General features: G+C 45.3%; 1 protein-coding gene across 14 annotated transcripts in view; it reads right to left on the reverse strand.

Annotated features, from left to right (window-relative positions):
* Positions 1 to 1511: 1511 nt before the first annotated feature.
* Positions 1512 to 14540, reverse strand: part of MTMR3 (myotubularin related protein 3) — an 82877-nt gene continuing 69848 nt past the window's right edge. For 11 of the 14 annotated variants that reach the window (XM_056326571.1, XM_056326537.1, XM_056326543.1 and 8 more), the window contains 6 exons: positions 13299 to 13444; positions 11220 to 12639; positions 8666 to 8776; positions 8058 to 8146; positions 6503 to 6529; positions 1512 to 4091 (listed from right to left, as the gene is read on the reverse strand). In XM_056326571.1, coding sequence (XP_056182546.1) covers positions 3920 to 4091; positions 6503 to 6529; positions 8058 to 8146; positions 8666 to 8776; positions 11220 to 12639; positions 13299 to 13444 — 1965 coding nt within the window. In that variant the 3' untranslated portion in view covers positions 1512 to 3919. The remainder of the gene's footprint in view (positions 4092 to 6502; positions 6530 to 8057; positions 8147 to 8665; positions 8777 to 11219; positions 12640 to 13298; positions 13445 to 14540) is intronic. The other 3 variants (XM_056326528.1, XM_056326511.1, XM_056326594.1) reach the window with 3 other exon arrangements.

The following is a 14540-nucleotide window of genomic DNA, read 5'->3' on the forward strand; positions in this document are numbered from 1 at the left end:
CTGCCCTTTCGGGCTCCCGTGCTGTCTGACAGCAGTAACAGGAGGAGAGAGGACAGGTTTCCACTAGGGAGGATGGATCACCGGGAAATGAGCTTCTACACGAGCTGGGCACTCCTCCCGCAGACCTGCCAGGACAGCGATGCCCCCGGTGTGAAGCCCCTCTGCACAGGAGATTTAAAAATTTAAACACTCTGTGGGAGTTTAAAAGTTCCCTAACTCCCTCGGGCAGCGGCAGAGGAGACCCGCGGGGTTCGGCTCGGCGTTTCTGGAGCACACAACACCCAAGGAGCGCGGTGCCCCCTGTAACATCTACGGCTGCCGCCCCGCTGCAGAGTAATGAGTTACTCGAAAAGCACTTACAAGTAACTCAAGTATGGAAAGGAGCTACATAAAATCAAATTCTGGCGTATAATGGAAAACCTGCTGTTCCTTTGCACGTTCTTAATAGTGCAAAACATGATATATGCTTTTTTTATTCCTGAAGATATAAATACCACTGCCTGCTGTGACCACAACTCTGCCCAGAATCTGCAGTTTTGTTTGATTAAATAAATACTGTAAGATTATAAAGCAATTGTGCACAACGCCTTGCGAGTAGAACAGGCCTGTCCCAAAGTAACTCACGAGTTGCTTAAGGAGCTCTTCATTCAGCCCCTCTGAGCGCCGAGGGCAAATCCTCCCTCTTCAACTTCAAATATGTAAGAAAAGAAATAACTGACAGAGTACGAGCTTATGTGACAGGAGCGCATGCAGCCAGGCGCCTGAAACGAGCAAGCCGTCCTAGGAGAACGAGAATAATGGGACCCTTGTGCAAGAGACTTTTGCGGGACAAACAGCAGTTGAGTTTTTCCACCTTCCGGGGAAAGATTGAAAGATACGAAACCTGAGTGAGTTTGGTTTGTTCCCAAAGAGCCACAGCTCCACCATCCAGCATCGAGAATAAGGCAGAAAGTGTGCAAATGAGAACAGAGCCCTGACCTCCCCACCGCGCTGCTGCTGGGCGAGTTGCTGGTGCTTCCTCGCTGCAGGGGAAGGGAGACGCTGGGCTTCCTTTTCCAAACGTCACTGGAAGCAGGGTGGATTCCCTGCCGACCTGGGCTGCTCCTACGTTTGAGCTAATGCCATTGGATCAACGCTTTGAAATGACGGTCAGTTAAGGGGAAAAAGAGAAACGAGGTACCGAGGAAGAGGAGACTCTTCCAGAGCCCTCCAGCCTCAGAAAACCGTGCTGATTGTACTGGCAGGACCTGGTGGTGTGTGTGGTTTGTGTCTTTTCCCCCTCCCTGGGACTCTTGCACCAGGAAAACCAAGCTTAATATTTTTTTCTTCTAAACTTAGGAGCAACAGTTTGCTGTTCCTTGCAAAGACACACAGTGGAAAAGAAAGCAAGAGGAGGCCTGCTGCAGCCTCCTTTTTTCAAAGGCCTTGGTGCTTCTGCTGAACCTCAAAATATATCCCCTACAAAGGACAGGGAAGAAAAATAAAAAATTAGAAAGTGTGTTAGCAAATGCTCCCATGCAAAAGTCTAAACTTTATTCACTTTTATTTATATATTTAACAATTCTAAAGTATTTACTTCTCGCTTTGACAAAAATGAAAAATATAGGAGCACTTTACTCTCTGTAGGAGAGAAGGGTTATATATACAGCTGTGGAGAGATACTGGTTCCTCCTTTACATACAAAGAAAAATAATATTAATAAAAAAAGTGCTTCATCGATCAAAAAAAGACTAAGAGCTGCAAGCATTTATTCACACTGTACATCACAGACCCCAAAAACCCGTATCATAACCTCTTGGCACCTGTCATTAGGAACTGCAGAATCTTAGACTTATTTTTGACTGTCTATTTGCACCACAAACCCACACAACGTTAGTGTGCAGAACTACACCATGTCCCCTAAAGTCAAACCTCTACTCGCCCCCTCTGCGAAGAGCCCGAGACGGGAGCTGCACATCACCCTCCTCCCGCTCCAGCTGTCTCTGCTCCCCACGGAACAGCAATGCCTACGGTTCTATTCCAGATATTCACTGCACTGGTTTAGGAACAAATACTTCTAGATACAACTCAACTGGAGGACCCATCACTTTTATCTTTGCTCTTCCCTCCTGACGGTTTGGAAACGTTTCAAACCCTGTACCGGGGGAGGTCCCGAGACGCTTCCTTACCGGACCCCCTTCCCATAAGGATGCAGGCTGCTATGCTAAACCAGCCTCCTGGACATTCATTTTTGTCTTGTCAATCTTCAGCTTACGCCGCAGCAGTGTAACGATCCTTGCAAAGGGTGTGGGAAGTTCAAAGTAAAAAATAAAAATACTTTGACATTTTCCCATCGGACCTAACAAATATTCTGAGATTTTTTTTTTTTTTTCTCTGTGTGATACTTGCTTTGGATTATGTGATTCTGACATTCCAGGGAAGAGAAGCACCCCTTTCCCAACGTTTCTTAGATTTTGAGCTTCTGTATCTAGGACTCTCAAACACTCCAGCAGGATTCTTGAGAATATCACAAGAGAAGCTGGAACTTTGTCTAGGCAACACACTGGGAAGCAGGATCTATGTTTCTTCCTTGCCAAATTGCACAAAGCAGGCTCTATCGAAAGGAAAAGGGGATGAGTACCTAACACTCATTTAAAAACATCTATTCAAGAGATTCACACTTCAGAGAGGTGACTTTAAAAGCGACTCAGATTGGGACAGAAGGAAGAAGGGGAAGCCACGATGTATTTCAGGTCTTTTATAAAATCCTCTGGCAGGTTTTTCCTGTGGAGTATACTGAATACAGACTGGAAAAGGAAGAGACATCCCAGGAGAGTTACAAGCACCAGTGCACTCCTCACGGCCCGAGCCCAGCGAAAACACCAGCATATCACAGTTGCTCTTTCATTGGTTTGGATAGTCTCATTAAAGTGCGAGTCTGGACAACAGCACGCCAGCCTGTTTGTATGAACCGTGACAAGTGCACTGCTCCAAAAGTAGCTTCGCATTGAGTAAACCATCCTACAGATGGGGCAAGGACAGAAGGTGAAGGTCTTCTACTTTCCCACTCAGTTTAAAATAATGAATTGCATTTACAGAACTTCAGAGAGAGGTGCCAGTGTAAAACCCATCTCAGCTCGGCAGCCTGTTCGATTCCCGCCTCACCTCTCGCTAACAAGCACGCACCTGCCTTAGCCAGCGCTGTCCAGGTGTTCCCGCTCCAAGCCACAGCGGCAGGGGTGGTGGCAACAAAACACGGAGATGGTGTGTGCGAGTACGGAGCCGCTGAGCGTGGAAATCGGGCATTGATTCCCCCTTCACGCAGCGAGGATAACTAAGCCCACTCTAAGAACAGAGAGGGAGAGTGCTCTCTTGGGAAAGAGATTCCCATTTCTTCTAGCAGCAACAGGTTCCCAAACAGCAGTTTCTTGTTTGGAAGTAACAGGAGTGATTGAAAGCACTAGCACTGACGCTACAGGTATTCGCGCTTTGCACACTGGCTGGACTGATTCCCCTCTTCTCTCCTCCACAAAATCATCTGTCTGCAACAGAATTGTCTGTCTGCAACGGTTCAGCAGTGGGACAGTTAAAAACAAAAGGGAAGTCTGGTTCTGGCACCAGCTCCCTTCCCACTTCCACAATCTTCCAGCAAACAAACAAACATATATATTATTATATATATATACACACACACACACACGCACGCGCATAGACACATACACACAGATAGGACAGAAAGGAAAGGGGGAATAGCTGGAAAAGGTGAATCCCACAATCCAGCGGTACGTCCTTGAGGTCTGTCCCACCAAGCAGTGTTCCACGCCTCAGCCTCCAAAGTGCACCGCTCCCACATCCTCCCAGCCTCAGCCCACCCAGAATCTGCATGTCTGTCGGGGAAGAGGCGGCATGGCTGCTCCCCCGCTGCTTCGAGGCTGGAACTTTAATTTGACGTGGCAGTGATGGGTTTATCCAGTTCGAGATCGAGGCTGGAACTGCTGGGGTGCAAGCTGCTGTAGCACGATTTGCAGACTCTGCTGGGTTCAAAGAGCTGCTGACTAGGAACGGGCACCTTCTGGTTACAGCAACTGGAGCAGAACACGTTTCCACAATTCCTTGCATCGGAAACAGAGGAGAAATGGAAAAGAAAAGATTAGAAGCAGTTCGACATAGTTATCAGAGTTCTAAAATTATACCATTCACAGTGTTGTGATGGGGTCAGCCCTGGAGACTGCAGCTGCTCCTTCCTAAGCACCAGGATGCGTGCAGAGGCAGCCCTCCAACACCTGCACCCCGTGCTACTCGCTCCTAAAGCTGAAGTGGAGCTCTAGGGAAGGGACACCGGGAAGGAGCATAAAGCAAACTACAGTACAGAACTACAGCTCGTTAAACGTCCCTGCAGCAACAGCTCTTCTGTACAACACTGTCTCGTGTCAAACTGCAGGGAACTTACCCCTCCAGGGAACAGGGGTAAGCTCTCCCCCATGCCCTGCAGAGTTCAGGCACAGGGCTGCTCATCACTGTCACCGCTACCCCGGGGGACACGGCTAAGAGAGGGGCTAAAACAGAGCAAGCAAGGGGCCTTCCTCCGTGAGGCTGTGGGGAGCGTGGTGTTCTGCCCCCTGCTCACATTACTGATCCAGCTCTGTGTTCGAGACAGACCAGATACTGCAGTCCTGGGAGGAGGTAGGAGTCTCTGCTCCTTTACTCTTCCAAAAGCATGTGCTGCTAAGTACCAGCACAGAGACAGTTTCTTCTGTTTCTTTCAAGTGCGCAGCTGGAGGGTTTAAGCATAGGACAGATGAAAAAAAAAAATCATCAAACCCAGTTTTGGTTGATTGAATCCTCCCACAGCCCCAGCAGCACCGTCCCTTTTGCAGCGGTCCCACGCTTCCGCATAAAGTAAACTGAGTCAACAAGGATCATGCAAAGCCACGAGACGGGCAGCCAGGTATTTCATGCTCAGAAATGACAGCGACGCTGCGGCAGGGTGAGCAGTCTCATACACATTCCTGTCAGATGTCAGCTGGTGGAGGCACGCTGGCGCATGCACCTCACAGGAGGCAGGGACAAAATTTAAATCTTGAAAATAATTACCTTATCTTCTTGCAGCCCCCCTCAAAACCTGCTGCTGCTCAAGCTAGCCTGGTGTGCCCTGTCCTCCAAACTCATCAATTCTTACAAGGAGTTCAGAACAGCACTCCAGGGACCCGAATTTTGCAAGTTTACCTCCATGCCTGACACCCTTTTCATTAACTCTTTGGCATCAGGATTTTCCGCCGTTATTGTGCTGCGCTAGAACAGATTCGCTGCTGCCAAGAGACTGACAGAGAATCCTGCCTACACCCAGCAGCTTTGATTAATCCTTCATTGCCAAGAGATAAGATTTCCAGATGCTGGTCACTGACAGGGAAGGAGTCAGCAGAGAAATCCCATTTCTCACTTCAATGGGCTAATTTTCTCAGCTCCGCCCAGCGGCTCCTGGTCTCACAGCCGTAACCCTAGCACGAGCAGGCTGACAAAGGCTAGCCTTTCTGCAGTGGTTTGGGAGTCTTCTTAAGGGCGCTGTTAGAAATTACTACCAGAAAACCCAGCAGGAGTGAAAACAGTCCTGTGAGGTGTTATACAGAAACATCCTGCAGAAAAGCCGTTCCGACAACCCACAACCCTGCTGCTCAAAGAACAATTATCCAGCAGAAGCTCGCTGTTGATGGATGAGGTCAAAAAAGAACCAGAGGGATTAAAACAAATATCTGCCTGTTGTAGCTCACCAGCTTCCTAGCATATGCTTGGGTTTTTTTGTTTTTTCCTTCTGTGATAGATAATAGTGTTCTGTAACTCTTTTCCCTCAAGCTTTGGAAAGCTCTGAACAACTCATTCTTTCTATCCTGGTGGTCCTCTGCTTTGCTTGAAAGATTAAAAAGAGATGTTAACAAAAGATGATTTTGCTCATTTGAGGAAGGAGGACTTAAAATCATGCTACCAACAACTCCTCTTCTAAGTCACAGTCATTTATTCATTTTTATGTGATACTAACCCTCTATCAGCTTTGCATTACCTGCTACTGCCAGCGGTATTTTCAGTCCTTCTAAAGTAAGTGGCAGTTTTTTTGTCAACACACTGCATAGCAATATTAGAATTGTTTGATAGCATGTGGAGCTCTCCCAAAAATAAGGCAAAGAATCAAAAATAAACGCATAATAGCTAAACTTGGAAGGACAGTCTTTTCGTAGTTAGAAGTGATGCATTCTCTGTTACTCAAACACACGATCTACTGATGGTGAGTGTTAGTGTGATCCACACCCCAGTTTAAGCTACCAAAAGCCAAGTCCTAAATGCTTTTCTGTGAGAAGACAGGCCTGTTTATACGGATCGAAACACCCAGCAGATTGTGCTAGCCACCCACAACTCTCTAGTGATTTCTAGGCAAGTGAAAAACAAAGAGGGGGAACAGACCGAGTTAGTTTGGAGAAGTTACCAAGAAAACGCAGACAGACAACAGACAGAGGCTGTTGTAAATGCTCACCAGATTTGATCAACACGTTCAATGTCCCTGCAAGGAGGGGAAAAAGAGCTCAGAGGGGAACAAGCAAAAGAAGAAAATAGTGGCAATGAAGGAAGCTGGATATTTTGATCCTGCTCAAGGCTTTACACCGTATGGGTTTCGACTCATTTTCATTCTCAGGTAAGATCTTGAGCAGACTGCCAGTGACCAGTGGCGTTTTTTGAAAATATATACTACAAAAATACTTGATGTTCTTGCTGGTTGCCATTCCCTATCGGTCTCTACCATAAACCGAAGCTCACGTGGATGGCCTGGTCAACCCAGGTTAGACATCTGAAAGCTAAAGAAACAAAGACACTAAAGAGAAATTTGCAACCAGACTTGAAACCCTGAGTCAATTTTAACTCCTCACAGTGTTGGGGGTGTCCTGCAGGTACTCATGTGCTAGGACTTTTCCAGAGCCCAAGTCTAGGATAAACATTTGCAGATGCCAAATGTCAGTCAGCCTAGAGAGGCAGGGCTGGACAGGCACACTTCACAACAGGCACCACTGGGAGGACAAAGGAAAACACCACTTTAATTCTTAGAAAACCCTTCAGATGTGTACAACTGTATGCTTTATATTTTTCATCTGGAGCCTTAACACATGCACAAACACAGCGCACATGAAAAAAAAATAATCAAAGCCATTCAACTTCATTCTTCCCCGGGCCTGTTTATCTTTACAAGACGCTAAATGGCGCAAAACATAAAATGGACACAAACCAAGAATAGACGTTTATAATTGTCTACAACTTCAAAAAGCAATGAAGCATCAAAATGTGATAACTGCCATTTAAATGACAGTTCTTGTAATAGTTTTCTCATGTCCAGAAATTAGGAATAGGAGTTTACTTGAAATAGAACTTAGAAATATGAGATTTTCTGCCTTTAACTCGGGTATGATCTAACCAAAAGGCCTCTGCCACCTGTTCTTCATTAAGCCCCTGCTGCCTGCATTATCTGCTGTAGCCTCTGCTGGCAATAGTTCAGCAAAGAATAATCCAGAAAACTTTTATTTTATATAGGTGTCCTTTTAGGTTCTTTTCCAAGAGCAATTCAATGAAAACATGAGAATGGTTAGAGAAGGAAAGCAGCAGATTTACAACCAGTAATGGGAAGAAGATGCTATTCATGTATTTGCAGTTTTGGATTACCGAATGCTAAGATGAGAAACCAGTATTTTTTATTATTTACACCCTCTTAAAAAGCTAAACAGCCAGCTGCCTCCAAATCCACTCTGAGGAAACAGGGCAGGATCTGTTTAGACTGGGGTTGAGCAGATACCAAATTGGGCTTTTTAAATATATACTCTGCATGAACTGGAACCGAACAGGAGAAACTGTTCTGTTCTTCCAAAGCGCTCTGTTCCTTCGGAAGCGTGTGCAGTCCTACTCTAAAACACTTAGTCTGACATCCATCCTTGAGAAAGGAACTGCGTCAGAAGAAAACTCTTTCCTGGTTTAACAGGAGAGGGAACAATTCAAGCCATGAGCGTGCCCTCCTCCCTCCCCTCCTCTGTCGATGCCCAGGTTACCTGCAGTGGTGCTTCCTACTGGCCAGCCAGAACGTACTGTCGCAGCCATAGCAGTGTGCAGCGAGGTGGTCTGGAAGCCATCGTGTCACCTGGGAGAAATAAAAGCTAAATTTGTCAAGGAGAGGGCAATTAGAAACAAACCCACCTCATTTGCACTCACAAATCCAAAGCAAAGCACCACGAGGGAAGTGCTTGTTCTATTTTAAGAGCACAAATGCAGTGTTCACAACTATTGAAGACAAGACGACAGAAACCTCCCCTCTGAGAACACAAACTAAATTCCCCTCAACCTGCGTCATCAAGTCCAATTCCCTGGGTTTTTTTTCTGTGCTTTAGAACTATCCACGCCGAGAATATTCACCAAGCATGTGTCCACCTAAGGCTCCTTTAGCTAACCACCCCTTCCACAGCTCCTCAAGGAGTTCATACACAGACAAGCAGAGGGCTCATAGGCACAGGTACTGATATTTAAAGTATGAGACGCAAGTGAAATGCAAGGAAAAGAGTTCACAAGAAGTGGCACATGACCAAAGGCTGTCAGATAATTTCAATTATGAATATCCCATCCTACCAGAAGAATGAGCGATTTACAGGGATTTAGTCTGTACCTCTGTGTCCTGTTTATCCACCTGTTCCCAGCTGGCTTCAGAGAAAATCTCTGTGCTGCAGCGAGACAAGCAGTTCTGATCCAGATTGCTTTCCGAGTCGGGTATAGAAGTCTGTTGGCAAACAAACACAGCTGAACAGAACCTTCCCATATTCCTACCTCCATACAAATAAAAACTGGATAGTCGTGGGGAGGAGTGGAAAGGGTACCTCCTGCTAAGAAAGAGCAGGCTATGTTTGCACTGGAAGGGCGAACGTCTTAGCTGGTCACCTACCTACACTGCACACATGGCAGCAAAGGCAAGAACACCTCTTTGAATGGGACTATAAATGCCACATGTTGAAGCAGTTTGTGCAGTGGTGAACTGCAAAAAAAAAAAACCAACAACAAAAAAAAACCCATGCAAAAAAACCCCAACAGGTCAGTTTTTGACCCTCTGATGATAGGATGATCTGAGGTAGAATGGATTTAAAAATCTGTTTTCTGCTGTGTTAGCACAAAGTTCTGGCAACACTTTGGGTGATCAAACAAAAAAAGCTACTACCTGCGGCTCCAATTTCACAGTCACATTTCCTTTCCAAGATTGTTTCATTTTCAAAACTACTACTAGTAACACATACATCCTTTTGTTGGCAAAAATTCTGGAAAATACAAGCCAAATCACACATGGGGAAACTCAGAATCTGAGCCATATATATTCCATATATAGTTTTTTGGGGAATAATACTTCCTTAATATAGTCTATCCAGGTAGGGTTGTATTTTAACAGATTTAAAACTCAGCCAGCCTTTTAAATACATTAAAAATAACAAGAAATCTTGGGTTAATGTCTTTTTGTGCCCGAGGAATGGGCATCTCTGGAGCTCTGCAAGAAAACCTGTTACTCCCAAGCTGAGGCACAAACAGAAGGTAGAGAACAGATTCTTGAAAATGGTGAATTTTCTAGAGGCCAGCACGCTCTCGCATCCAGCCCTGCACTGCAGTTTGTGAAGGCCCTTAAAAGAATGGGAGTATAATCAATCAAGCCAACGCACCAAATTGCTCCAAGGAATCCCAAGGTTTTGCCCGTGACCCAATTGAAATGACACTGAGCTGAAACGGATGCCCAAAAGGGGCACTTCGTGCTGTCATCTCCAATGTGAATAGCCAAGAAGGCTCTGAGTATTTTTCACAACAAATGTACCTGGGACTATCCAGCACCTCTGCCACTTCTAACCAACATTAAACAAGCCAAAGTTGAAAACCTCCTGTACATTTTTTTTTTCAATTTCGCAGGCATATAAAACACGTTATGTGCACGTAGGAAAAGGAAAATTTTGATGAGTGTTATGTCAACCTCAGGAATGCTCTGCCCAGCATTCAAACCCACAGGATGATGCAAACTCTGTTTCAGAGATTCTAAGTCTCCTCACCTTCCTTTTCATGTTGCTTTTCTCCTCCTGTGCCTGCCTGCTTCCCCACATAGCTCTCCCCTCATCATTTATTGTACTTCGCTAATAATACTGGGCCATTGAAAACCCCAGTTTTGCAGCAATCCTGCTCAAAGGTCTCTACAGAACTGGGCTCCTGCTCGTTCTCCAAATTAGTGCTACATTCAAGCAACAGTATAAGGCCAGACTGCGTATCTTTTGACTTTTTATTATTAATTATTAGACAAAAGAGGAGGAGAAATTAGGTAAAAAAACAGGTAGGGGAGAAGCAACTTACAAATCCACCCAAGACATACAGAGTCACATAGAAAATCTGCTAGCTATTGAGATCTTGAACTTGGAATGACATGTATTTCATTCCCGATTTTAAAATTTCTTTTGCAACCGCAACTACATAGATAATTTCACTGCAGCAGAAATTAGCGTACTGTATTTGAATCACGCCTTAGACTCAAGTCTCTAATGACCTTAAACACTTCCAAGTAAAAGTGCAAAGAGTTTAAAAGCTCCCCTAAATTTCTTCATTTGTTGAGAAAAAACCCTCATTGACATAAGGCTATCACAAAACCTCTTAATTTATTCCAGTTAATGAGCCTTGAGTAGGCCAGCCATCTGAAAAGGGCATGGCTTGAGCTTCATGGTTTTGCACTAACAGAGCAGCCACTGCTGCATCTTACCCTAGGCATACAAAGCACCAAGTGATCAGTCCTATGCTACTGTCCCAATAAATGACCCATTCATATTCTCAGAAAAGTATCTTTGCCTGTTTTACTCTTGTTTTCGTATACAAAATTGCCCTTTTTTTTTTTTTAAAACAAGATGTTTAAATATGTGCAGGTATGTGTGAGTATGCTGCGAAACACCCATCTTGAAATAAAACTTTGGTACATGTATAGTCAAACCGGGATACAGTGAAAATTAGTCAACGTTAACTGCCATTTGCCATGTACTCAATCAGTTGTTTTCCCTCTTCAGAATGACCTTAAGAGTTCCATAAAAGCCTGCAAGGCCAAAAAAATAATCACTGCCTCACCAATGAACCAAGAGTTGACAATATGGTGAGATCCAGAACACGACTAACCAGCCCACTGTTGCCAGCAGTGGCCCAATTACCATTTCACTTACCACTTCGTCGCCGTAATCACCATTGAGGCGTAAGGAGCTATTCAGGAACTGGCTCTCCAACCGGCTCTTCAACTCTTGCACTTGCTTCTTCAAGGTCTCCACTTCTTGCTGATGGCCAGTTTCTATCTGGCGCAGGCGCTGCTGGATAACATCAGTGTAGACAGGCATCCCATCGTCATCCAGGTGGCTTCTGGCAGGCTGGTCTGGGCTGCTGGCTGCCTGCTGCTTACCAAGATGACTAAACATCCATTTCTGGTGCAAGCTCCTCAAGTGAAACTGTGCAGAACTACAGCTTGCGGTGGAGACCTGCCGGCTCAGAGAGGCTTTGATGTGACCGTCCTCTCCATTCACACAGTGTCCGTTTGTCGCATGGTATTTCTGGGTGATACCAAACCCTGCAGGCTTCTCTGTCATCTTGTTCTCAGGCTCCAGCTCTCCGTTACACACAATCTCGTCTTTAAGTTCGGCTAAAGGCAAGGCACAAGGGGAAGGCATCGGGATGTGTGTGTTGCTGCTACCAGAAGTCCTATGTACTTTTGTTCCCAGTTTTTGAAGTTCTAGCATGCTCTCCCCCTCTGGCCTATTTTCAATAGTTCGAGAAAGTTCATCAGCACTGTTGTTGATCAGGTAAGGTCTGTGGCAAGGGCCCTTAGGAACGAGCTCTTGCTTTGCTTCATTCTCTGTTAAGGTTTCCGTCGAACTTTCAATGTTGGATGTTCTTGCCTCGTGAGTGATTGTAAGAGGTAACGCAAGGCTGGCCTGTGCTGTGTTGTACAGGCTCTCTGCTTCTCCTTCGAGTTTGCTAACACCTTCTTCCTCCGTATTCTTGTGAGCATCTCTATTTACAAAGCCCTCCAAAGGAACAGTCTGTAGTCCTTTCACCTGAGGTAACTTCTGGATGGTGTTACCGAGATCAGTACGCTCGTCCTGTTGTCCTTTAAGCTCAGAAGCACCTTGTGAAACTGGATGTGGATTGGATGCTGGATTGTTCATTACAATACCTTTATCCGCCTCAGCCTTTTCAGAGAGGTCACTGACATACCCATGTAGACTTTCAGTTCTCTTCTCCTTACCCAGGGCAACCTCATCCCCTTTACCTACTGTCTCTAGGCTACCCTTTAAGTGCTCCTCCAGACCAACATCGTCTTTAGTGGCCTCTTGCAAAATGTTCTCCATCTGTCCCTCTGCCACACCAGCTGCAACAGAGAGTTCTGCTCCAACCGGAGCCCTGCCTTGCTTACTCAGGCTGTCTCCGTCAAACGGATCGTCCCCAGGGTTACCGAGGCTGCTCAGCTCCAGAGACCGACGGTGCTCTTGCCACTTTTCATTGAGGCTGGGGTCACTACTCCGTCGATTGGTTGTAGGCACACTGCTATCACAGGCTGTTGTCAGATTGTCAAACGATCTTGTCTTTGGTAACCTACAAAGGCACAAATAATCAGAATCCAAAGTTGGGGATTTTCAAAAAACATTTAGCCGCTACAGTTTAAAAACTCCCCCCACAATTAGGACAGTAACAATCTGCTAACTAATGGACTTCTGTGAAGTATTATCTAGGAGCACATTTTGACCATCTGTAGTGCAGAGCTGCTTCAGTACTTTCTTTGTTTGCCATCAGGAAAATATGTTCCATCAGACTTCAGACATTCCCAGAATAATCCCTTTACCACAAAGCACAAATGCTTACAGTCTGGTCACACCTCCTAATTAACATCTGCTCAGAATCATCGTACAAAAAAAGCAAAGAAATAGTTATGCAACACAGAAAAAGCACTCAAATTCAAGACAATCAAATGAAACCTTATATTCCACAAGGGTATAAGGAATCCTGCAAGGCTATGCAATACCCAGAGCTTAATTCTATTTGATAATCTTCTGTTATGCTATCACCTCTGAAACATAACACCTTTCAAAACTGAAAGAATGACAGACTGCTTTCGGGTAGGTCAGTCAAACGGTCCCACAAACAAGCCTGTGAAAAATACTTCCCTCCCACCACAAGTATTCTCCTCTTTATATCCCACAATATTCTCTGTTGATCTTACTTTACAGGACGGGATTTCTGGGCTCTAGGCTCACCTGCCCAGAGGCTGATCTTCAGGGCTAGAGCCTGGAACAGGGTATGGGGCACAGGTGTCGTCAGCGGGTGTTGAGGGGGAAGAGCACGGCAGGTAAACAGCACTCCAGAGCATTAAATTACGCACATGGCACACTGGATACAGCACCTGAGAGGGGAGAGCACACAACGTTCAGAAGTGGTAAACTGCTTGCTCCCAGAATGCAGAGAAGTGTGCAGATCTGACTCTGGTAGTTTACTATTCCGGTCTGCAGCCGGGAGGCTTTGCTAGATCTCTAGATAACCCTGAAGGCCAGTGAGCAGCTATGGCATTTTTAATCAGCTACACTAGGATATATAATTAACTTCTCTTTCAGAGACAGGGGCATAACAATGCCGGCTTTCAGCTTCTTACGAATGAATTACTGCAACGCGCTCCGAGTGAATCTACACCTTAATAATGCTTCTGCGCAATTTAAACTGCTGAAGAATTCAGTGGCCCATTGTTAGCACAGAGATTTCCTCGTACTTTGTGATACACCATGCCATATGACAGCAGAACTAAGAACCTCCTTCTGCAGGCTCCAGTTCATCAAAGCTAACCCTATCTTTAATGGAAGCACTTTTATGTTAAAAATTAAGTACATGCAGAAATACTTTTCTGAAGAAGCAGCCTGCTCTTAAAAAGGGATTCCTTGACTCTGGAATATCTTTTCTGTTTCAGTTTAAAAAAAACTTGGGTCATTATCAATTCTACTCTTTTCCCAGGCAAATTCCCTGTGGAAAAGCAGGCAGTGGCAGACAAACAGTCAGGTTTCCCTGCCACTGAGCCGGGGGAGGGCTGTGGGGTGGCTTGGTTTGGCAGATGCTGCTCTTAAAACAGCTACGGTCTTATAACAGATGTGGCTACATCAGAGAGGCACCTTTTAAAGACTGAAGTAAAACCACAAAAATAAGAATACAAGACAGGAAATTGCCAAACTACAGACAAATTATCCTCATTAGCTTAGTACAGTATAGCGTAGTATTTACTGAGAACAGAGGCCAAGGCACTGAGACTGCATCTATACTGCAGGATATAGCATGTGAGGGCAGCCCAAGGACAGAGCCACTACCTGTCCACACAGCCCGCTTTAAGAGTGCTCTCTATGCTGTTCCTGGGCAAACCTGCTGGTATTTTCAGTGAAAACCTAGATGCATCCATAGCTTTAGAAGTCCTCCCAAGCTGTATTTATCTGCAGTGCCTCATGCCTTCAGCTATCACA

This window comes from Falco biarmicus, chromosome 1, assembly GCF_023638135.1.
Source record: "Falco biarmicus isolate bFalBia1 chromosome 1, bFalBia1.pri, whole genome shotgun sequence".
Classification (NCBI taxonomy): Eukaryota; Metazoa; Chordata; class Aves; order Falconiformes; family Falconidae; genus Falco; species Falco biarmicus.